The sequence below is a fragment of the Manacus vitellinus genome, unplaced genomic scaffold (assembly GCF_001715985.3).
Source record: "Manacus vitellinus isolate BGI_N305 unplaced genomic scaffold, ASM171598v3 scaffold_15_pilon, whole genome shotgun sequence".
NCBI classification, from domain to species: domain Eukaryota; kingdom Metazoa; phylum Chordata; class Aves; order Passeriformes; family Pipridae; genus Manacus; species Manacus vitellinus.
This window is the reverse complement of record NW_021939122.1, coordinates 8,483,528-8,506,738: the sequence shown is the minus strand read 5'-3', so window position 1 is coordinate 8,506,738 and position 23,211 is coordinate 8,483,528. Positions and strand designations below refer to the sequence as shown.

The 23,211-nt window shown below is 38.8% G+C and overlaps 2 protein-coding genes across 3 annotated transcripts; one reads left to right on the top strand and one right to left on the bottom strand.

Annotated features, from left to right (window-relative positions):
* The first annotated feature begins 2,054 nt into the window (after window positions 1–2,054).
* Window positions 2,055–7,586, top strand: FFAR4 (free fatty acid receptor 4). The gene is given in 5 exon segments (XM_029958469.1): window positions 2,055–2,453; window positions 2,455–2,514; window positions 2,516–2,599; window positions 3,331–3,459; window positions 6,548–7,586. Coding segments are annotated over 5 exon segments (1,080 nt in total). The 3' UTR covers window positions 6,956–7,586.
* A 216-nt stretch (window positions 7,587–7,802) lies between these two features.
* On the bottom strand, window positions 7,803–14,992 carry RBP4 (retinol binding protein 4). 2 transcript variants are annotated; one of them, XM_008929838.2, is made up of 6 exons: window positions 14,858–14,992; window positions 14,556–14,691; window positions 13,782–13,918; window positions 13,524–13,630; window positions 11,940–12,152; window positions 7,803–8,199 (listed from the first exon to the last, which is right to left on the bottom strand). In XM_008929838.2, exons 2-6 carry the CDS (start codon window positions 14,682–14,684, stop codon window positions 8,186–8,188), a joined length of 600 nt encoding a protein of 199 aa, XP_008928086.1. In that variant the 5' UTR covers window positions 14,685–14,691; window positions 14,858–14,992; the 3' UTR covers window positions 7,803–8,185. The 2 variants fall into 2 exon arrangements, with proteins under 2 accessions (XP_008928086.1, XP_017924661.1); XM_018069172.1 differs by having other exon boundaries at window positions 14,822–14,957.
* Window positions 14,993–23,211: the final 8,219 nt, after the last annotated feature.

Genomic DNA, 23,211 nt, shown 5'->3' with positions numbered 1-23,211 from the left:
TCTGTTTCCAATGTGTTTGCTTTTACCCTGAATTGACAGGCTCTGTTTCTAATTTCATTTTCCACTAATGCCAAAGAGGCTAAAGATTTTATTCACAACAAAATTTGTATTTATCTGTGATACCATTTCCAGCTGTCCTGTTAATGTCTTCCAAGTTTGCACACAGTTACAATCAGACTTTTAATAATAGCTCTTTCGCCATTCCACACTGTTATTCAGAACTGACCACACCACCCCTATTGCCAGCTGTCCAGAACTTTGGGCTAAGTTTCTTAGATTGTAAAAAGTCCCAAACTAGTGAAGTTGTTGGCAACTGGAAGGTATTTGCTGCATTTCAAGATTCACTAGTAATTTTAAAGAATCAGTCCATAGCAGAGCCAACATAGATTGTGGCTAGATATGTCAAGCATTGATCATAAATACAATTTATCAGTAAGCATATTAAATTTGCCAAAACTTTTGTAATAGGGGTGCAGATTTTCTTCTCCCATCAAGTGATGTAGAATAAAGCATGTGTATCAAGACACTAGCCAGTCACTTGTGTTGCTGGATGAAAAAAACTCAAGCTTTGCAACTTTTCATATTGTCTTCACTTGAGTTAATAGTCCATCCCACTTAACAGCAACTATGCCCACATTTCATACAGTCATCGACCAGCAGGAGTTAATAGGAGCATTTCATCCACCTGTTTAGGCTGCCCTGCAAACTCCCTGTTTGATGAGCTCAAGAGAAACATCCTAACTAAAAGCAATGCAAATTCTCCACTGGCAAAGATGTGGGAAGTGGTCCAGGAAAGATGTCACTCTTGTCATCCCTCATTAGGAGATCGTCCCTTAGAAGGACTCAGTTTCTGGAATCCCCACTAATCTGGAATCCCCACTAATGCTGTTGCGTAAGAGGTTGATGGCAGGGTCACACCCAGGGTCCTGCAGAAGCATGGCCCGGTCACCAGGTCCCATTGGCACATCAGTTTGGAATAATTCTCACCTAATCATAAGGTGCAGGTCCACACACCCAGCCTGTAACTGTGCCCTTGAGCACCCACACTGGCACGTGTGAGCCAAACGAATGCATCCAGAGCTGTCTGAAGTTATACAACTGTTTACATACTTTATGAAAACCTTTTATCTTTTTTTATGAGACATTATCTGTTTGTCTGTGGCAATTTATGTGCTTCACTCCCAGTCTATTTCCAAATCATCTGAAATGAAGAGCGTAAGTGGAAAGGCCTACTTTCATTTACAATCTGAGCAACTGCTTCCAGGAACTGAAGCTCAGAGAAAATATGATATTTTCTAGGCTTGTCTTACTTTAACAAGCTTCTCCAGCAAGAACGCATGACACAGATGGGTAAGATTCTGGATCAACTTTGTAAACAGATCCCCAAAATCACAACAGTGACACTTCTCCATAGTTAGCACAAGCAATGTACAGGTCTGCTGTTTCCAAATGGCGCTGTCAAGATAAAGTCAATGGGTAAATTCCTCTTTTCTTTTTTTGCCCTAGACTGGTGCCGGTTATTCCAGACTCCTGAGGAGAGCTCTTGGAGTGGTATGGCAGCCATCCCTGTTTTAAGCCATGCACATCCACAGCGGATGGGAGCTGACTGGGTGACCTCCCCAGGTCACTGGCACCCCAGGGGCCCTTCTGGAGAGCTGAGCAGATCAGGGCTGGCCCTGGAGGAGGTGGCTGGGCCTGTGCCCCTTGGCATGGAGGTGCCAACATGCTGACCCAAACCCTCCCCAGGGAGGTGTCGGGCATCCCCTCACTACCGCCTCATGCACAGCAGCCTCGCCTTTGTGTGAGCTCCACTGTGTTTACTTTCCCACTTCCTTGTTCCACTCCAGCGTGAGGGCCATAAACCGCCCGGCTGGCACAGCAGAGCCTTCGGTGGCAGGGGCAGGAGGAAGAAGAGGGAGGGGGATGGCAGTCAGCCCCTTGCTCTGTGCTGGAAGGGCACCCCAGGTGCCACCGTGGTGGTTGGGAGCACAGCCCTTCCCCTAGGGCTAGTGCTACTGTCCATGGTGGGTCTCTCATGCCCACTGGCCTCCCTCATGCTGGGGTCCAGGAGGGCAGCAGGAGGGAACAGGACATTTTTCCCCTTCTTTTCGGACTTCAGGGGCCACAACGTGACGGCCCTGCGTGTCGGCGAATCATCTGCCCTGGCCTCCATCTTCCTGCTGTCCTTGGCGGGCAACATCTGGGGCATCTGTCTGCTGGTGCGGCGGCATCGCAGGCTGTGCGCCGCCAACTGCCTCGTCCTCAACCTCTTCTGCGCCGACCTGCTCTTCATCACCCCCATCCCCTTCATCGTCATCGTGCGCTGGACCGAGTCCTGGGAGCTGGGCGACGCCGTCTGCCACATGCTCTTCTATGTGGTGAGCCTGAGCGGCGCCGTCATCATCCTCTCCCTCTCGGCCGTCAGCCTGGAGCGCGTCGTCAGCATCGCCCGGGCTGCGCCACGCCGCGTTCCGCCGCCGCAAGGTGCTGGCGGCCGCCTTGCTCCTTCATTGGGGGCTTCGCCGCCCTCGCCACGCTCCCGCTCTGCTGCTTCTTCACCGTGTGCGGCTGCCGCCGCCTCAGGCAGGTGACGGGCCGAGCGCGGTGCGGTGGGCCGCGGGGCCGGGCCGGGGGGCGGCGGGGACGGCGCGGGGAGGCGGAGCGGGACGGACGGCGGGAAGGCTCGTCCGGGCGAGGTCGCCGAGGGAGATCGCACCGAGGGACATCATCGCACCGAGGGACATCGCTCCCGGGGCGGGCAGCGGCTGCGCCCAGAGGAGCGCCCGGAGCTCCCCTCGGCCGCCACCTCACCCCGCTCTCCCGGCGGACCGTCCCGTTAGATGGGGAACGCTCATCGGCTGGGGTTCTTTTGTGTTCCCCAGTGTGGGTCAGAGATCCCCTTTCCAGCATGCTTCCCCTTACCGAGGGATCAGCATCCTGGGAGAGCTGCCCAGCACCTGTGGCCTCCTCTGTACCAAATGCCCATGCACAGATTTTTCTGCCTAGTATTTTGAAATGCATACAAAAGTACACCCAACTTGACACTCAAATACATGATTAAGGCCTGTAAGATTCAATTTAAAGTTGCTATCAGCATTTGATATGAAATTTATGGCAGCATTCCAGTTGCAGACACATCTGTTTGTATTTGTATGGGCTTTTAAAACGATGAAGTAATACATTAGCTCACAATTTGTCTAAGTAGAAGGTTTTCCCATATTCAGTTTAGTCTGCAGCCCCTTTTTCCATGGGCATAGAGGAAGATAAGAACAATGCTGTAGTAAAAATGATGGTACAATGTTGCTTTTCTTCTTCGTTCTTTGTAAATAGGAGATTCAGATTTGCACCCTGGTTTGGCCCAGCACTGCAGGAGAAATAGTCTGGGATACGACCTTTGCCATTGTTTTCTTTCTAATACCAGGATCAGTCATTGTTGTCAGTTACTCCAAAATCTTACAGGTATGTTTTTCCTTTAAATTTTGTTGTAGAACAAAGGGAAGTAAACAATAACTCACTAGGCATCAACATATTGTCACTGAATACAAATACACCTAAAGGGAACAGATGTCATTTGTTCAATAAATGATAAGTTTGTATAAAATGAAGCACTTCAACCGGTGCATATCAGCCTACACATTTCAACTAAAAACATGCTTGAATGGCACATTACCTGAGGCTCAACACAAAGTCTGTCTTCATATACATACAATATTAAATACACTTCTCCACTTATATGCTGTTCAAGCTAAAGTAATTCTCCTAAATGCTGAAAGAGTCAAGCATTTGAAATAACTAAAAACTAGATTTTGCTTTCCTTGAGCCTAAACTCCAGCCACAGGAGATTTGTAAGAAAGCAGAGAGAGCCAGGACTAGAAACAAATCCATTCAGTTTTTGGATCTGCTGGTTTTCTGCAGGTGTATCTAATACACAGATCTCATTAGATTATACTTAGTCCTTCACAGTTTCAAATGCTGCAAACAAAACCTGTAAATTAAACCCTCTGCTTCCACTTTCTTTCTAAGTGGATGTTTATCTCTTGAAATATAGGCCAAAATACCCAACACCACAGAGTTTTCATCTATATTCTAGCAAGCATAATATTAGTACCTAAATTCCTTTTAAACTGCCTGATTTCGTACACCCTTCTCTTCCAAAAACAGAGTGAGAAGGATCTAGAAATCTTCAAACTAGGCACTGAAATGCCTAGGTTTTAGCAACTGCCCCCAAAAGATTCTTGATTTCTTTATTGGGTAATTAAGCTTCTCATATTATGCTTTTTGAACCCCATATTTGCTGTAGGCAAAGAGCATACAGCACCTCAGTGGGGAGTGTGAGCTCTTTGATAGAACTGCAAACTGCCAGCCAAGGGATGCCACAGTTCTTGGTCAGAGACTAGGACAGGAATGGTGTTTGTCTTGTCCTTGCAAACACCAGATTACAAGTAAATTTAGAAAACAAAATGGCACATAAGGAGCTAGAAGGCAAAAAAAGTGCTTGGAATACTGGATTACAAGACAGACATGCTGCCAAGCTCCTGTTTCTTTTCCAGCTTGGCAACAGAGATGCTAAGATGCATTTCATTTATGTTGAACTGAAAAAGGCCTGAGGCCCATAGCAGGATATAATTGAATCTTCCCTCTCACACAGCTCTCCAGGAAGTAACCAGAAATCTGCTGGAGAATGTCTCAGTCCCTGAGTCATTCCCAAGGGCAGACTCATTCTCACTTCATGATGCCAGTGCTCACATAGCACAATGCTTAGTGTTGCTGGAAGCAATTCAAAACATTCATGTATTCACATAACAACATCTACGATGATGATGATGATTGACTACAGATATAAGACCTCAAATTTGTTAACAAATATACCCTAAAAACGTCTACTTAACAATTTACTATGAAATTGAGTATTATTTTTATGTAACACTTCCCAGAACCCTGGCAAAAATGACAGATTAGAAGCCATGATTTGTAATTTATTTGGTTTTGTACTCTTCTGCCTCTCAGGCAAGACTTAGTCTGGAGGCTAGAGCTAGGAAAGATGTCTGTGTTCTGGAAGTTACATACTTATATATGTATACCTGACTTCTAATTTCCTGTTTGTCCAAGTGTGGTCCAGATGCCCACAATAGGTATCTAAATTCCATATAGGTATCTAAATTCTTTTTGGGCAGGCCAAAAAGGCATCCACGACATATTACTGCCACCCATTTCCACTGAGCACTTCCTTAACATGAGATTGCATCTTATTTACCAGAATCCTGTCCCCTTCTCAGGCTCAGCAGCTTATGAGAAGCCCATTTTTGGATCACAGGTTTTGATTTATACACCTACATTCTGTTGAAATCTTTGGAATATATCTAGGTTCTTAATGAGTATTTATTCTAGACCATCTATGTCTGTCACAAATTCAGAAAACTACAGAAAGAACAACAAGTTAGTCTCTCTCTCTAAACATTTTCATCTCTACCTGAAGCAGTAAACTATTAAGTATTACTTGTATTAGTGTAATCCTTCCTGTAGTTTCTGCTAAAGGGAAGTGTCACACATAAAAGTGGTAGGAAGAGCCTTACACCTTTTGCTTTCCTTCTCAGACAGCAAATCGATCAAGGCTTTTGAAAATATCCCTTCTTTATGCATGCAGGGGATAAAATGGCATCTTAGTTATTTAGCATAAATGTTTCTTTGCTAAATATTTCAGTTTTATTTTATTTGCCTCAGATGTGAATGTCAACTTCCCTGCCAACTTCAGTGAAGGCAGGGATGTAGAGCATGAGATTCAGTTTTCTGCAAGTTCCTGGGATTCAATATTCTACCTAATGACAGATGATTCACACCCATCAATACTAGATTACCAAACTACCCATAGTCTGGTTTATTATCAGAGAGTACTTTTATACGACACAGATTTTCATAGTGACAAAAGGATCTGTAAGATTTCATGTTAGTGCATTGAAAACAATTCTGATTACTGACTGAGAAGCTAAAAGTCGACACAAAACAACATATAATCTCATTCACATTTAAAATTATTTAGCTACCATAATAAACTAATGCTTCTTCTAATCCCTACCTTATAATATCAGCATGGCCATAAGAGAATTGGATTGCATTCCCTTTTGCCCATCAACAACGATTGTTAAGTATGTTCCAGCTTGCATTTGTGAAAGAAATCAATGGGTTTCTTTAGATAGAACAAATGAGGTAATGATTTGAATTTAATGGGATTTCATGAGTAAGTAAGGCTCTGTTTTATGTTGAAAAGTATTTTTGACTGGTAGAGAGCCATGACAAGAACAACCACCTTAACTAATACTGAGGTGAGTTCACAGCTGAGAGGAAAAAAAAATTGCTAGTGAAGTGAGAATGTTTTAAATGGAACCACTGACAAAAAGTACAAATGGAATTCTGCAATGCCTTTTTTTGTAGTCACTTTTCAAAAGAAGACAGAAAGATCACGTGCCAAGATCTTCTTTTTCACTTGTAAAAATGTGTTAATAATTCTTCTATGTTTCAGTGAAAGTTACTTTCTTCTCTTTTGCTGCAGATTACAAAAGCATCAAGAAGAAGTTTAAATGCTGGTTTAGCCTACTCAGAAAATCATCAGATCCGTGTTTCCCAGCAAGACTACAAACTATTCCGAGCCCTTTTGCTGTTGATGATCTCTTTCTTCATTATGTGGAGCCCAATAGTAGTAATTATTTTTTTAATTTTAGTTCAGAACTTCAAAAAAGATTTAAATATTTTGCCATCAGTTTTCTTCTGGACAGCATTATTTACTCTTGCCAACTCTGCTGTCAATCCAATTTTGTATAATGTTGCCCACTTCAGACGTAAATGTCAGGAAATTCTTCTCTGTTGTACCGGGAACCCTGAAAGGCATAGGGCAGGTACAGAAACCACTGCCAGAAGAAGTAACCATGAACAGCCACACTTGTCTTTCATTACCAGATAATTATTTAAAGTCTGAGCTGTGCCACACTTTGGATGTTGTCTACACTGTTCCAGGTCGAACAGGTCACTCTGATATAGTATTATATGCCAGAGAAGGGGGAAAAAAAAGCTAAATCTGTATTTTTGTTTCCTGTAGGTAAAATTCTCTTGACTTCACTGCTTTGCCTCAGTAAGATTTGTACAATTTAATCCAATGGATTGAATTCTCCTCTTACACTGAAATAAATAGGAATATAGAAGTGAACTCAGTGAAATAAGTACTTGCCAGATGAAACAATTTCTATGAGGGTACATTTTCAGATGGCATAAATATCATTAACTTTAATGAGGTTATAATGAATCTATATCAAGAGGGCACCTGATTCATTTTTACTTGTTATTTTCTACTGAGTAAAAGAAATAAACTTTCTAGTTTAATGTTCATCCTTAGAACATTAATGAAAATGTTCATCCTCAGAAAGTGTGTGCGTTTTTTAATCCCATTGTAAAAGAGAATTTGATTATACTCTTAGATTACTGACTGCCTGAACCTATGTTTGAGCCAACTAAACAATTCCATGTAGGAAACAAGGTGATAAACATATATTATCACCAAGTGAATGACCAGTTTGGTTCCATCTCAAATTAAAAATATGGACATGATGCATATTAATTTATAAATAAAGAATAAATAAAAATGGTTGTCATGTGTAAAATAGTTCTTTTAAAAAGATGCATATTTTTTATGTCTCCAGTAGTCATATAATAATGTTAATCAGTGATATATAGGGTCATTGAAATTCCTTCCTCTTTTCTAAAAGTCTGTCGGGAATGATTTTCAGTATGTTCTAGGAAAAAATACGGCATTGAAAAGAAATTAAAATACATATATTTTGGGTTTTATGATTAGTACTCTTTTAGTCAGAAATTGAAACCACTAAAAAAAAGCAAGATTAAATTCTTAATGCCATCTGAGACCAATTCAAAACAGTGCACTAAGATAACAGTCTACTAATAAAACCAATGTCTACATATGTACAGATTTGCATACAAACAATTTTCATTCCCTGTAATCCAAGTTTATTAAAATGTTTCATTGGTTTATCAACAAGGTGACCTACATAGGTCAGATAAATATATTCAAAATCTAAACAAAGCCATTTGAAACATTTTCCAGGGAACACCCGATCAATGTGTTAACTTTACATCCATGGTGCTGTTGCATGGTTTCTTTCCATAGTTTTGGACCTCCTTAAGAGCAAAATCCTGTAACACACAAAACCAAAAATTTTGTTTTTCAACCACACTAGACAAAATTACAATACACAAGCTTTCACCAAATTTAAAATGTCCATGTCTAATTTCTTTAAAATGTCCAGCAGTCTGTAACTTGTAGTAATAATAACAATAATGCTATTACCTTGTTCTGCAGTTTATAATTCCAAAGAATTTTCAACTCAGAACACAACAGGAATTCATCAAACCTGTTACACATGTCCTGAGCATTTAATACTTTGGCAAATAAGGTACTGGACAGGTCAGTGATAAAAGAGTTATTTATTTACTTTAACAAGCTTCAAATTATTTGCCTTTTAAAAATTATTAATTTAAGAATGTCTTTCAGCAAAATAAGAATCTCCTGACCTCCAAAACTTCTAATGGCAATAGTAAATTAGCTGAGGGAATATACTACCCCTTAATTCACAGTTTTTTCTTCTAGCAATTGCTAACAGCAGATTTAGCTTTCACTTCTGCTGACATGACACTGTATTGTATTTACAAGTATTCTCACTTAATATCCACACTCATATTGCATAACTTAAAGTAACAAGGTATTACTCTAAGAGACTAAGTGTATCACAGCTGCATCTATATTTGAAAAAGAGCTACCATCAGAAATGCAATGTAAGTTAGAACAAAAAACTTGTCATTTCCTAGGCTTCTCTTTTTGCCTTGAAGAGCCAGTATACGAAGAACATATTTTTGGGTTTTTTTAAATCAAGGTAAGTTTTGTACATCTATTGGTTTGGCATACACACACACACACACACACACATATTCACTCTCTTAATTTGAGTACAGCATTAATTTAAAAAGTTAATGAAAAATTGTTAGGAAAAATATTAGCTTCAAGACAGCACAGTATGCACAATTAGAAACAGATACAAGTTGTTATTGCAGCATCTATTATCATCAGTCAGAATTTTAGCACAGTAACAATGGGAGGCAGGTCAATATAGACAACTGAAGTTGGCTTGTTTTGCTAGTAATTCTTTATCTCCTAATAGCAGATTTAAAACTAAAGTAGCAAGGCTTCCAATCGTCATATTAGGAATTAAGCGATTTTGTAAGAATTTCTGATACAAAGCTTTCAATAAATGATTTTTTTCAGTTTAGCTCACAATCATTCTTTCACTCCCAAATGTACTTGCCCTGCAGGAACTTTGGTTAATGATATTGGAATATTCAGAATCAACTGACAATATAGTAATTACAGGTCCTGATTACATAAAGGGGAAAATGCAAGTTGCTGGCTTTAATTTATACTTTGGTGCTGGGCTCATAAAGATAAACTCTGGCATAATCCTCAATAAAAAAGCACCGGGGCTACTATTTTTTCTTTACAAACAGTATGGAACTCACTGTTTGTATCAGATATATCAGACACTGCACTCAACACCTAAAATTTGAGTATAAATTAGGATGGCAGACAAATAACAGTGCAACTTGGTAGATTTGATATTTCTATAACAAACTAGAGGAAGCATGATCAACTTTTAAATTAAGGTTAGTAAGTCAGAGAATATTTAAGGCTGAACTTTCAAAAGGCATTCTGAGGTCTTATGTTTAAATTACAGTATTGCTTCTTTACTCTGCAAAAAACCACGAGCATTCTATTATATAGAAGTTCTGAAATATTTGAAAAAGTTATATCACAAATTATGAATAAATGAATATATTCCGATTTTTCTTTTTGGTTTATAGTTTCTTGCAAAGATTGACAATACATTTATTGTCTTGCAGGCCTCATATGGAGTAGAAATAATAGAAATACAGATTCCACCATGCTGAACTGGACCAGTACTTGAACTAGCCCAATATCCTTATTTTACAGTGGGATAGTACTTCCTCTGAATTTGACAAAAATACAAGGAACCACCATAACACACAGCTCCCAGAATCACAGCTGTATATCTACACTTTATCTTAGATTTAATATAATATCCCTAATCATCTCATTATTTGGTTTTCTTGTCTTCAGAAATTTTTATTCTTGCTGTACCTCATTTGAAAAACAGTGAACGCAGGATTCAAATCAGAAAAGTATTGTTGATTTATCTAATGACATTGTTTCTTTTCTATCCTACCCTTTATGCAATCATACAAATCACTCACAAAAGTCAGTTTCATTTGCATTTATGGTGTCTCTTGTTCTTGACTGCCGTAAGTCTCAACTGTCTTATATTGTCCCCAAATTCTCATTCAAGATAAAATTTTTGTTTTCATTGTTATCAGGTACTTTTTGCAGGTTACTGATCACCATCTACCTTAGCAGGTATTTCAGGCACCTTGTTATCAGCATACCCACTTTACAACATGGCAATATCTTACTCTCTGTTTATAGATCAGATGAACAGGTAACAGAGCCACAAGAGCTGACTGTGCTCATCTGTTCTGACTTTCTTTAGAAGACACAAAAGTTTCTTCAGTCAATCCCTGTTTGTTCTAACATGTCACTGAGGAAAGCTTTTAATCTTGATTTACAGATTTCAGTGATGAATATACAACAGCTCTTGGTAAACTGTTCCAAAGGTTAATGACCTTTGGAGTTAAACAAATGGCTATTTATTTCTGCTCTAAATGTCCAGTTTAAAGTTCCATCCATTTAAACTTATTATTTCTATGTTTGCAAGTCCTTTATTATCCAATTACCATTGCTTGTGTGGGCAAGCACAGACTTTGCTCAGGTCAGCCCTTAATCTCTTTCTAATGAGAAATATCAAGGTCTTTGAAGCACTCACTAGAGGACACATTTTACAGACTTCCAATCATTTTCTCTGCTCTTCTTTGAAACTTCTAATTCATCCTCAGTACTCTTCCAGTTATTTTTATCATCAAATGTGACATAGCAAGCAGACTTATGCCAAGCACAAGCCTCATATGAGTCTTGGTTTATGCATCCAAGAATCACATTAAATCTTTTGCCACACTGTTACATTGGGAGTTCACTGATTCACTGGTCAAGTCTTCTGTAGATGTCTTTCAGAGTGTGAGGGGAATGTAGGAACAGATACACTACTATTTTATTTGTTCTAAATATTCTGATTTTTCTTCCTCATTCTTTACTATTACCCACTCTAAGTCTAATTTTTATCAGGAAGTACATTATGTTTTGTTCTAGATGATTATTATTTTCCCTTTTCTAATGTACTTGAAGAATAAGTGAGCTAATCTGTATCCTTCCCTGTGTTGCAAGCTCAGCCTGACTGTGTGACTCAAGATACTCATGCTTCCAGTATATGTCTCTCTTCCACTACCCTTTGTGAAAAGGTTGGCATGAGGACCTGTGAGAAAGGGTCTGCTGTAAGGATCCTTTCCAAGACTTCTGATTGTCCCTAAAAGATTTTTTAAAGAATTTTTCAAACAGATTTTTGAAAAAAGGCAAAGTGTTCTGATTAAAGAAACACAATTACTTTTTTACACAATTGTGAAGTCTATCTGTACAATGTTTACTCACACTACATTGATTTAATTGTTTTACAACTTCCTCTAATTACTGTTTCAGCTGATCTGATATGCTACATAAAAAGCTATACACTTTTGCTCTCCTTCAGATAAGGGAAGTAAAAGTTGGAAATAACACTGCAAGGTCCAGTTTTCAAAATACAATGTTACAACCACTAAGTAAAAGACTTCATGCATTTTACATTTAATGAGCAAGAGAATCCCAGCACTTTAGCTGTTAAACCCTGAAATAAAATTCTTCAGGAAAAGAAGGTTCTTACCATTATGAACGATAACTCTGTATTTTCTGTCCAAACAGAGGTCCATCTGCCTTTGCCTGACAATTTTCTGTGCCTCTGGAGGCAAACCCTTGGGGTCCCGGGAGAACACAAAGGAGTAGCTGTTAGCACAAGTGCCGTCTGCGTTCAGCTGGCGGCAGGAGTAATGAAGAGCATATGTATCATAATCTGTGTCCACTATCCAGTGATCATCATCTGGAAGAAACCATAGCAAAGAAACAAAGGTGTTAGAGACACGAGTAAAATCTAGAAAATCAGAAGAGATTGCTGCCATAACTCTGTAAAGAAAATATTAAGATGAAGATTGGTACAAATTATAAACAGCTTCGTAGTTTATTCCCTCGTCCAGTATTTCATTCCATGTTTGGGAAGAAGTTGTTTGCTTTAAAGAGAAAATAAACATATTTAGCAAGGACATGCTAATCCTCTTCCAGATGACTCAAAACTGTAACTATTTTCCCACCAGGGATGTTACTTAGACTGTATTTTTAGAGAAAAAAGATTGTCGAGCACTTTGCATGTGCGTTAAAAGTGTATTTGGTACAATAAACCCTCTTCTTAAAACACAGTTACAATTTCAAAGAATTCTGAACTATTTAGCTATGTAACCTGATAAATACCTGGTCACATAGACACCCTGTGCTAACAGAAGTGAATCTAAGTGTTTGCAGTAAAGCAGGTTAGATCTGCACCTTCCTCTCCTGGAGCAAAAGATTCTCCCTTGCACTACCATCTGCACTGGTGAAAGCAGCACTATGTTCTCTTCCCCTTTTTTCCTGTGGGGGGACACCAGGCTTTTTAGAAAGGTAGAATCTGGGCTCAGCCAGCAATCTGAAGCATCCATGATTCAGCAGCATGTTGTGAGGAGACCTGGCAACAATTTAAAAACCATTGGCATTCAAAACATTCTTTTAACTGTGTCTTTGGACAGAATGGAGCTCCTGTCACTTTCAAATTCCACCTGCTTCCCTTGGAAGCAATCCAAGGAAATGTCTTGAGCTACAAAGAGTCTGAATCTCTACTTGGCTCAAGAAACTAATTTTGCATAGGGTGTGACAAATGACCTAAAAATATGAATGTATAGACATATATATAATATTTATAGGATAGTTTTTGTCTCTTAAAACAGATAAATCTCTACATTTTCAGACAGAAGACCAAACAAAATAACATTTGCTAAATTCTCTTTGCTACTTGGCTAGGTCTGACATTAGGCTTCTCAGACAGAGAAGAAACATCCGCTAACTGAGTTCTGAACTAAACCAAGTCTTGAAATACTTCATCTGCCTTTCATTTCTTTCCAAACAGTGACCTTCGATTATATTGTTGGGTAACAAACAAAAAAAATACAAAGACCTGATCTTCACTTGTTTAAAGAAAGCCAGCCAGTTGTCCCATATAAAAAGTAGTGATTACCTTGTTCACGTTAAGGTTTCGTGTATGATAGTTATTACCTCTTTTACATGTGTTTAAGAAATTCAACAGCACTTTTTCCTGCCCCAGCATGGACATGCAATACAACTAGGCTTCCAAGTGGTTCTGCATCTTCTGTAGCTAAGTACTCACTTCCTTTCTGCAGAAAAGAGGCAACACCCCAGTACTTCATCTTGAACTTGGCAGGATCCTCTGTGTCAGTGAAAGAGCCGATCATGTCAGCACAGACATCCCAGTTACTGTAGCCAGAGACAAAGAAAATATCACAGTCAAATCTAACAGCACAGATTCAGTGTGACTGGCACAGGGATAGCAGGCAGGTTTGGAGCACCAGTAAGTGCAGCAGAAGCTTAGTGAAATGGAACAAGAGGAAAATTGCAAACAGCTTACTTGAAGAGTCTGACTCTGCCCTTTGCAGTAGCACTCATTTGTCCATTCTCATCTACAGTGAACTGGGCTACCACATTGTCCCGCAGAAATAGTCCCTCAGGATCTTTTTTTGCCATACCATACCAGGTGCCACTGTACTGCAAGGAAATAAGAAAGGCTTCAGTTAGACCTAGAAGAATGGAAACATTACAGACACTACAGACTAGGGCAGGTGACAGAGGGAATGGCATACAGATCTTTGACCCCCTGCCTCCCAGTTGTACCTAAGAAACAAATCTAGCTGTTCCAACAGCATAAACCCACCAATTCATCCTACTGCAGTCAGAGTTTGTGGAAATATTGACCTTTTTCAGTTATCTTATTTGTATCTGCAGCTCTCCAGTATTAGGAATACAAAATTTGGTGGAAAGAGATTAACAAGTGGCAGATCTTGACAGATTTATGTACAATTTTTTTTCCTTGCAATCATATCTGAAAACACCAGATTATTAATTTTTCATAGAAACAACAAAGTCATCACACTTCTTTGGCTTAGACCATACAGTTTGAGTCCAGTCTCTAAACCTCAGTTTCTGCAGTATTTATCAGATGCATCAAGATCCAGCATCTGTGGAGGTGTGGGCAACATTACACGCTTCTGCTGTTTCTCAGTATTGCAGTCTGTGACTCTGAGTGAAAATGTGAACACACTGGTGCTACTGAATGTCAAATTCTGTAGCCTGGGAAGAGGAGCTAGGCAAGACATCACAGATCCAGAAGAGAAAGGAGATTTACCCTGGTCTTGTCGAAGTTCTCCTTGACTTTGAAGCTGCTTACTCGGCAGTCCCGCTCCGCGGTGGTGCTGCCCAGCAAGGCCAGTGCCAGCAGCAGCAGCCAGGGCAGAGTTCTCTCTGTGTGGGCCATCCTGTACCTGCAGCAAACAGACAGAGAATAGCATCAGAAACAGGCTCTGTCACACAAGTGAGGAAGGAAGGAAGGCTGCCCTGCCGGGTCACCAGGACATCCAGCAGCTTTCCCTGATGCATGTGCAGGCAAGGCACCTGGTTGTCCCCAGCCCTCAACAGCAGGTCCCTTACAGACAGTGCCGGTCCCTGTAGCCTCTGGAGAGCCCAAGTGTTGATGGCGGTGCCTGGACAGGGAACACTTTATGTAGTCCTGGGCTTTCGCAACCCCCTGGGCTACAAAGCCAGAGTTGGAGGGGGAGTAGGTATGTGGGTCAGTGCCTGCTGCAGGCTGGGCCCCTTCATAACAGCCTCTTGCATAACACCCATGGGCTCAGGTGGTCTTTGACCCAGATCTGCAGCCAAGCAGGTGCTAGGAACAAATGCCTTTCTTTGCTTTTCCTGACCCAAAAGCAGAGCTCGCACCTGGGGGAAGGGGAGTGCACATGTATGTGGAGAACAAATGGAATGAGAGGCACCCCACCTTTGCATGGCAGAGAGTGAACTGCCTCCACCTCCCCGGTGATTTTACGCACTGCAGTCCAAAATCCTTCTCACCCAATGTGCTAAACCCAGTTACAAGGTGCAGACTTTCTTCCTCCACCTCCTTCCCAAATTCCTTTCCTCTTTTCCCTTATAAACAGCGGCAAACATAATACTTGCAAGTTTCTGCTAATGTTTCTGAAAGCCCTGTCATGTCAGAACCAATTCACATCCTCATGACTGACTCCCTCTTGCTTCCAAAAGGCTGTCTTGGGTGCTAAATCATCTCATGATTGGCTCCCAGCAACAGGAACTGGGGCCCTGCAGATCTTCAGGAAGGCGAAAGAGCTCTTTTGTGTGATACTGCAAAGGCAGCAACACCTAAGTGTGGCCTGCAAATACCCAAATACATGTACACATCACATTTGACCCTTTGGACATCAGTTTTAAATCAGATATTCCACAGTTTCTATTCTGTTTTTGACAAACTGTTTTCAGTTATATAAACCATTATTTTCTCCTGTCCAGGCAAGTTTTGCTGCCTCTCAGTCAATATTTGTTCTCCAGTTTCAACATCTTTAGGAAGCATTAGAGAAAACCTGTTAATTATTTTCTAGGCATGTAACTAGAGCAGGATAGGAAAACCATGATTGCTACCAAGAGAACTAATTCACCAATTTTTTCACTTCCCAATTTTGAAAGAATAAAGGCAGAAGCCTGTAATTTGAAAAGTCTGTGTTCATTACTTTAAAAATTTAACAAAGACATAATTTAAATATGGAGGCACCAATGTAGCATAAAAAATCACTTCATTAGTAGCTGATGTAGAGAATTAAACTAATTTATTCAGCCTAGTCTTTCCCAGAAATTTACTTCAGCCTTCTATTCCTTTCATATATTCATAAAAATATTAAACTTTTTACTGTTCTGTCCTTTACAATCTCTTTACATATGTAATGCAGTCTGTTTGAATTATCTTCCTTTTCTGCTTTGTGTTGGAGCCTTTTTGCATAGACAGTATGTTTTTGTTCACTTTCTCAAACATCAATTGCTCAGGGCTGTTCCAAGTTGCTCTTCAGCCTTTGATTTCCTGGATAATATCAGACACTAAAAATTCCATTATGTTTAATATTAAGCTTCTATTTGGAGTAAAAAACATATTAAACACAGGGAACCAGAAAGGTGTATGTATATTAATTGTCCTGAAACTTTCAACGGTAGCTTTTCAATAAGTCAACATTTCCATTTTTAAACTGAGATTTTCAAGTTTGCTAATTCCTACAGAGACTGAAGAGAACCACCTATACCCTTCTGGTGGCTTTTAGAAATTTGCTCTGATCTCTGGCAATGGTGAGACCAATGATACATACGCATTTTTATAAAACTTCTACAAACCAGTCACTAGTCTTAATATATGAATTCATTATACTTACAAGATCAAAATCAACATGGATTTTCTTTGTTCAGTGTCTCACACGACTGATAGCAATAAGATGGATTATAGCTTAATTTATAAGCTTTAAATCTATATATTTCCTTTAATACCAAAGAAAATACTATTTCTTTATTCTCTGTCAATTCCAGAAATATTATCATTTCTCTTAAGTTTGTCCTGTTCAAAAACCTGTATACTGCTTTATATTGCCAGTGAGGTTCTTGGAGGATCAAATTTATTTCTATAATTTTTTTCAATAACATAATTATCTATGAAAATCTTATGGCAGTGGTTTTCAAAGGAGTTTACAGTCACTCATCCAAATCAATCAAAACCTGTTGAGATTTGACCACCTCTGAAAATGTAGGTCAGTGTTCCTGTTATACAATACTGCCTGCTGTCAGCAGTTTTACAGAAAGTAGACCAATCCAGGCTTCACTGAAACAGAAACATGTAATTTTGTATTAGCCATGGCACAGAATTTCTTTAATTGTGTACCTCCACTGATCTCTGCACTATTTGGCAACTCATACCTGGTGAAGAGTCTTAGTAATTATAACTTCTAACTCATTCTCAAGTCTGGAACTCTACAATCTCTACAGCCCATAGGCAATGCCTAAGAAAACTCTTCTTTTGACCTGTTATAATTGGAAATTTGTGGTAGTGCAGCTACAGTGAAGTCACATCTGCATTTCCCAGTCAGATTTCAGCAACGGCAATATTTTCCATTAGGAATAGAAAGAGAAAATACACAGAAAAGTTCAGCTTTTCAGAGGAAATGGTGGGAAGAAAACTTTCATTGCAGGAGTTGTTTTAGCTTTATTTAGGAAAAAAAAAAAGAAGAAACGAGAGTCAAAATACTACTTAAAACATTTTAAACCCTGCAACATTTAAGCTTTAAATATTAAAAGAACTAGAATTTTATTTGTGGCCATAAGAATAAGTCTAGCTCTTAGGAGAAAGTTGGCTCAAAAGCTGCTAATAGGAAATGGAGCATCCATTTCCAGCCAGACTGCTCATAGATTGAAAGACTTTTTGCTGTCTTCTTAGGGCTATTTATTTGTAGAATGCCATTCACAAACATTAAACTCTTAGAGACAGATTTTGCAGATGAGTGAATGACTGCTGTGTGCACAGAGCAGTGGATACAAGTGTAGGCACTGCCCTGTGAAACCAGACTCATATGCAACTGCAAATGGCATGATTTGAGCTAAGGAGCTCGGTGTACTTTGCAAGGGACAACTGTGTACACTGTCACCATCACAACCATTCCCCTCAGTGGCAGTCCAGGTACAGAGGTCAAGGACAGAATGGAGTAGAAAAGATTGGCCTTTGCTCCATGCCAGCCTGTGTACTACCTGATTTTGTAATTGAATGATTCGACATTCTGTTTAGGGAGTAAATTTACACTGAACTCTTTACAAACAGTATTTACTAACAAACCTAGTTTAAAATGGTACCTTTACTTTCTTTAGTAAATCTTTCTGAGGATAGTGATTCTCAATTGAAATGTTCTTCTAGGTATGTTACTAAAACGGAAACAACTTGAAACAAAGATGTGAAGTTTGCCAACAGGCTGGCCTGCAGAAGAGCTCTAAACTGAATTGAGTCCAGCGAAGAGCCACAAAAAGATCATTGAGAAATAAGAGAATCTGACAAAAAGAGAGGCTGAGAGAGCTGGAACTGTTCAGCCTGAAAAGATGGCTTGGGGGGATCTTATCAAGTGTATAAATAGCTGGCAGGAGGGAATGAAGAAGACAGAGTAGGACCCTTCTCAGTGGTGCTGAGTAACATTCTCAGGAAATGTCAGAATGGCTGAAATTAAAAGGCTGCTGCCCTTTGCTCAGTCCGTATGCAAAAATTCATGCCAAGCTATGAAGAAACCCATGCTTTTGGTCAAAGCTACAGTGCATCTGGCGAGCCAGGTTAATCCCTTCATGCTAAACTGGCCATTTACTTTAGAAAATTTCCCCTGGAGTCTATAACCTCTGCTGACTCAAAAGGAGGGCAATGAAGATGGTAGCCTTGAGGGGAAGCCATATGAGGAGCAGCTGAGGGCACTTGGTCTGTTCAGCCTGGAGAAGAGGAGACTGAGGGGAGATTTCATTGCAGTTGCAACTTCCTTGTAAGGGAAGAGGAAGGGCAAGATCTGATCTCTTCTCTGTGGTGACCAGTGACAGAACCCGAGGGAATGGCCTGAAGCTGTGTCAGGGGAGGTTTAGGTTGGATATCAGGAAAAGTTTCTTCACCCAGAGGGTGGCTGGGTGCTAGAACAGGCTCCCCATGGAAATGGTCACAGCACCAAACCTGACAGAGTTCCAGAAGTATTTGGACAATACTCTCAGGCACATGATGTGACTCTTGGGGATGGTCCTGTGCAGGGCCAGGAGTTGGATTCGATGATCCTTGTGGGTCCCTTCCAACTCAGCATATTCTGTGATTCTGTTATTTCATGAAGTCCCAGAGCTAATCATTAGTAGTTTTAGGGGAACTAACAGCTATATGAAAAAAAAAAGCAGTTAGCTTACTATCTCGTTGTTTACATTTTTAAGATTATTTTGTAAGAAAAGGGATAGAAATTATTGTAAAAGAAACGTACAAGTTGAAGATGTTTATAAAGGTCCCCAGAATATACAAGATCAGTGACACTAAAACAGTTCAGTGCCAAAGCCTGGCTATTTTAGGGTCGCACAATAACTGTTGTAAAAACCTACAGAATCCATTCTCATAGCCTACTCACTTAGAAAAAAAGTCAATAATATTTCTGAATATTAATTTCTTGGATTATATCAGAGGTATCAATCTCCAGTGTCCAGACAGTGACCACAAAATTACCCACATCAAAAGTCATACAGTTGAAATAAACACATTTGATCTGTGTTTCCTCAGAAAATCTTAACTGAATAAACCACATTAACTGCTATCAGTTTGGATTGGACAGAGACATTCAGAGACAAACACTGAAGTGAACTGGGAAACCTTATAAATGCCTTTGACATTTACGTGCTGCTTGAATCTATTTAAATAACCACGTCTGTCACTTATCCTTCTTAGGAGTTTCCATGTATCACAAGGGCTCAGGAATGGTCTACTACTAAGAACTACTCCATAAATAGTTCAATTTCTGTAGTAACTATGAACGTCAAAGGCAAATGACATCATATATATTAAAATCACAAAGCACAGATATTTCTGATATTTTCTAAAATTAAACCATTTAAAAATAAGCACCCTGGTCATCATGTTTTTATATCAAACAATCTCATCATGCAAAAGAATCAAATCCAAATGCATATTATTTTTGCACTTAAAAGTGCAGTGAAAATGACTGTGCAAGGTTACTTTCCAATATTTAACCTCCATGCATATAATGGAACCTACATTAAAATGTATTTTAATAGGTGATTTCATTAAAATTCTGGGGGGAAAGACATCAGCAAAATCATGTTTAAAGTGCCAGAAACATGAAATTACTTTTTGGTATAGTTTCTTAGAATAAACTTAAATACAAATGTACTTAGTTTTACTGAAGTGTTCAGTAGTGTGGAAAATAAGGAGAGTAAAGGAGACAAAACAGAAAACAAATGTCATATTCCAGCAGAGAAACTTTAAAATTCATTACAATGCTAGTCCTTCAAAATGTTTAAATGCCCAAATTTGCACAAGTCATTAAAATACTATTATGAGAAAAACAAAAAGGCATCAATAAATAGGAAAACACAATGTATTTTCCTAACTCTAAAAAGTGGGATTCCATAAATATAAGGTACATTTATGTATCAATCTACATTTTAATTTCTATAAAATCACTTCAACTTCTATTATTCATGGTTAATCAGTATGAAGAGAGAGTTCATGATGAAACACAACGTGACTAATATAGCAGTTGTTGAAAAAAAGCCAACTTACCTGTCTTCCAAACATAAACTATTTCATCAAGAACTTCTATCGGTTTCTGATACTTCTTTCCATGTCATTTCACACTTACAGAGCAAGAGTGCAATTTCAATAGTGAACATATAATAAGAAAAAACCAAAAAGAATTATTTGATATATAAGAATGATTATAGGACAATCCAGCTACAACTGAAATATTTTGTGACAAAGAAAGATTTATCACCTTATGGTGGTACCTAATTAAAATATGATCTTTACCTGTTTTCTCAAAGGACAAATAGTGTAATTTATAAATATAGTGTATTTTTTGTAAAAACAGATGGGCATGAGGGAGATTTTGTGGAACCATGATAAGCATTTTATATGATCTTGCACACAGAAAAAATGATAATAAAATGATAATAAAATTGTTAGTTTACAAAATGTAAACCCACCAACCTCCCTGCCCCCAAAGAAAATGGTATAACCCAATCAGGTTGCCTATTTTTTCTTCTCCCTCCAGAGAGTGACAGACCACTCTATTTCACTGGATTAATGTGATGACAATATAAAGAATCAATGCTTGTAAAATTGGTTTCTCATATGTGATAGAGAGGAATGTGTAAATATTACATAGAAGAAACATTTCTAGAATGTTTTAACTGGGCATGAGACAGATCCTCTATAAACCCCTCCTACTTCAAAGAAACTACTATGTAGAATGTTCCAAAGTCAGTAAACAAACATGACCAAACAAATAATGCAAAAAAAGGTCACTATTCCTTCACATGATTTCATCGAACAACATCCTCTTTTTTTAAAGCACAGTATTAGAAGTAATGAGCTAGAAATTAGGAATATGATAAGAAGTAATTTAACTTGATGTGCAATTACATATAAAATTCTTTTCAAGGCTCTATTGCTTTTATACATATTGATCAAATCATGAAACTATTAAAAGACTAAGATATATGTGCATTTCTTCTACTGTTTTCTTGTGAACCCTACGTGTGTGCAGTGGTGAGAACATCCTGCTGTGCTGCCACAATTTAGTATTGCCAGGTCACCCGTGGAGAAGATGCTGTAAACTTACACACCAGTGTCCTATGCTGCCCTCCACGCTGTTGGGGAGAAACAACTCAGTCAGAGAAAAGGAACCAGGAAAAAATATGTTTATACTGTGCTGATTTTCATATGCATTTTTAACTCTGTATGGCAACTGCAGTCCAGCAAAAACTAGTGTCATACCTGGTGTTTCATATCATGGTCAGAGGGAAAACTAGTGTAGTGAGTTAGCTACACACCAATCAGTGACCTGTTCTTTGTGCACGAGAGGATCTGTGTTAGTTGCCCATATTGATTCTTATAGATCTGTTGATAAAAACGAATGTTGACACACTGTGGCTTCTGGAAGACAGATGAAGTTGTACTTTGGCAATTATTCTTTACAAATTAAGAATTGCCAAAGGGTATATGTTTCTTTCTTCTTACATCAAGAATTTCTTTCTGCTTCTAAGTAATGTGGATGCCACAAACAGAAATAAGATTAGTTGTATTGCAACCTTCCTACTGTGCTGAAATTCAGATCTGTTTCAATGATCACAGATGATTTGCTGTCATAGTTGGCACTCAGTTTAAACTCAGCCTTCTCACTCACATAGCCTTGGGGTGTTTGCTCCTAAAATTCAACAGTTTCCATCATTCCTTTTCAATTCATGTGAGTAATGTTGAACTTCTGATGGTAGGAAACTTTAAAGATGCATAACCATGTATATTTAAGAGCAGAGTCAAGATTCCCTCTTTGCCAAATATCTGTCAGTTATTATCATTTTTCTGCTATTTAAGACAGCAGAAATATCAATTTTTTTCTGAAGAAGGCATAGAACCTGACTGGACAGTTATGCTTATAGAATAAAAAATTTTACTGTTTCCTCAACTCAGAATTTAATCAATTTTCTGATTTTGTTTTTTCTTTTAGCTATCTATTTTAGAAAAAAAATATATAAGCAAGTCATGTCTGGCTGTGGTGAGTCAAATTCTAATTCTTTTATTCCATCTTCACGTAGCACTTGCGCAAGCTCGGACTTTTGTAGGTTCTTTAGTTTTGTGAGGTCTTTAGGATTTCACCCATTTTATACATGTATAGCTTAATAATTATTTACTTTCAGTAATCCAATTTCTATCATCTACTCCCTATTTCAAGTAAAACTAAATTTCACAATTTAAAAGATTTCTCCACAACATTCAATTTTCCTGCCCTTAAGTCACTCTCCCAAATACACGTGTGTACGTCTGTGCACGTGTCTAATGTGGGATGAGCATCTAGCTCATATTAAGTTTTAATGGGAACTTTCGTGTGCATAGTACAATATATATGCTGTGAATGAAGGAGATAACATACAGGTATACATATCTACACTTCAGACAATTTTATAAGGTCTAAGAATTAATTGGTTAGTTTAAAATGCTAGAATGATTCCTTGAGGATTTATGAGCTAAGAATGCTCAGGGGTTTAGTGTCCTGACATCTCTTTAATTAGCAGTCTCCAAGATCTCACACTAAGAAGATGCTAAGCCAGTGCCTTCTGTCATATCTCAAGAGTTTCAGAAGGCTTGAAAGCCACAGAGGAAGGTGAATGTATTATGTCTGTGAGCTATACAATATGTACAAAGTACATTTTTCTTACTAGTAACA

What these genes read in the sequence shown, in the direction of transcription:
- RBP4 (XM_008929838.2), bottom strand. Translation starts at nt 14,684, where the DNA reads ATGGCCCACACAGAGAGAACTCTGCCCTGGCTGCTGCTGCTGGCACTG. An exon ending in AGAACTTCGACAAGACCAGG is followed by an intron (nt 13,919 to 14,555) that starts GTAAATCTCCTT and finishes ATTTCCTTGCAG; the next exon opens with TACAGTGGCACCTGGTATGG. An exon ending in GGCAGAGTCAGACTCTTCAA is followed by an intron (nt 13,631 to 13,781) that starts GTAAGCTGTTTG and finishes CTCTGGCTACAG; the next exon opens with TAACTGGGATGTCTGTGCTG.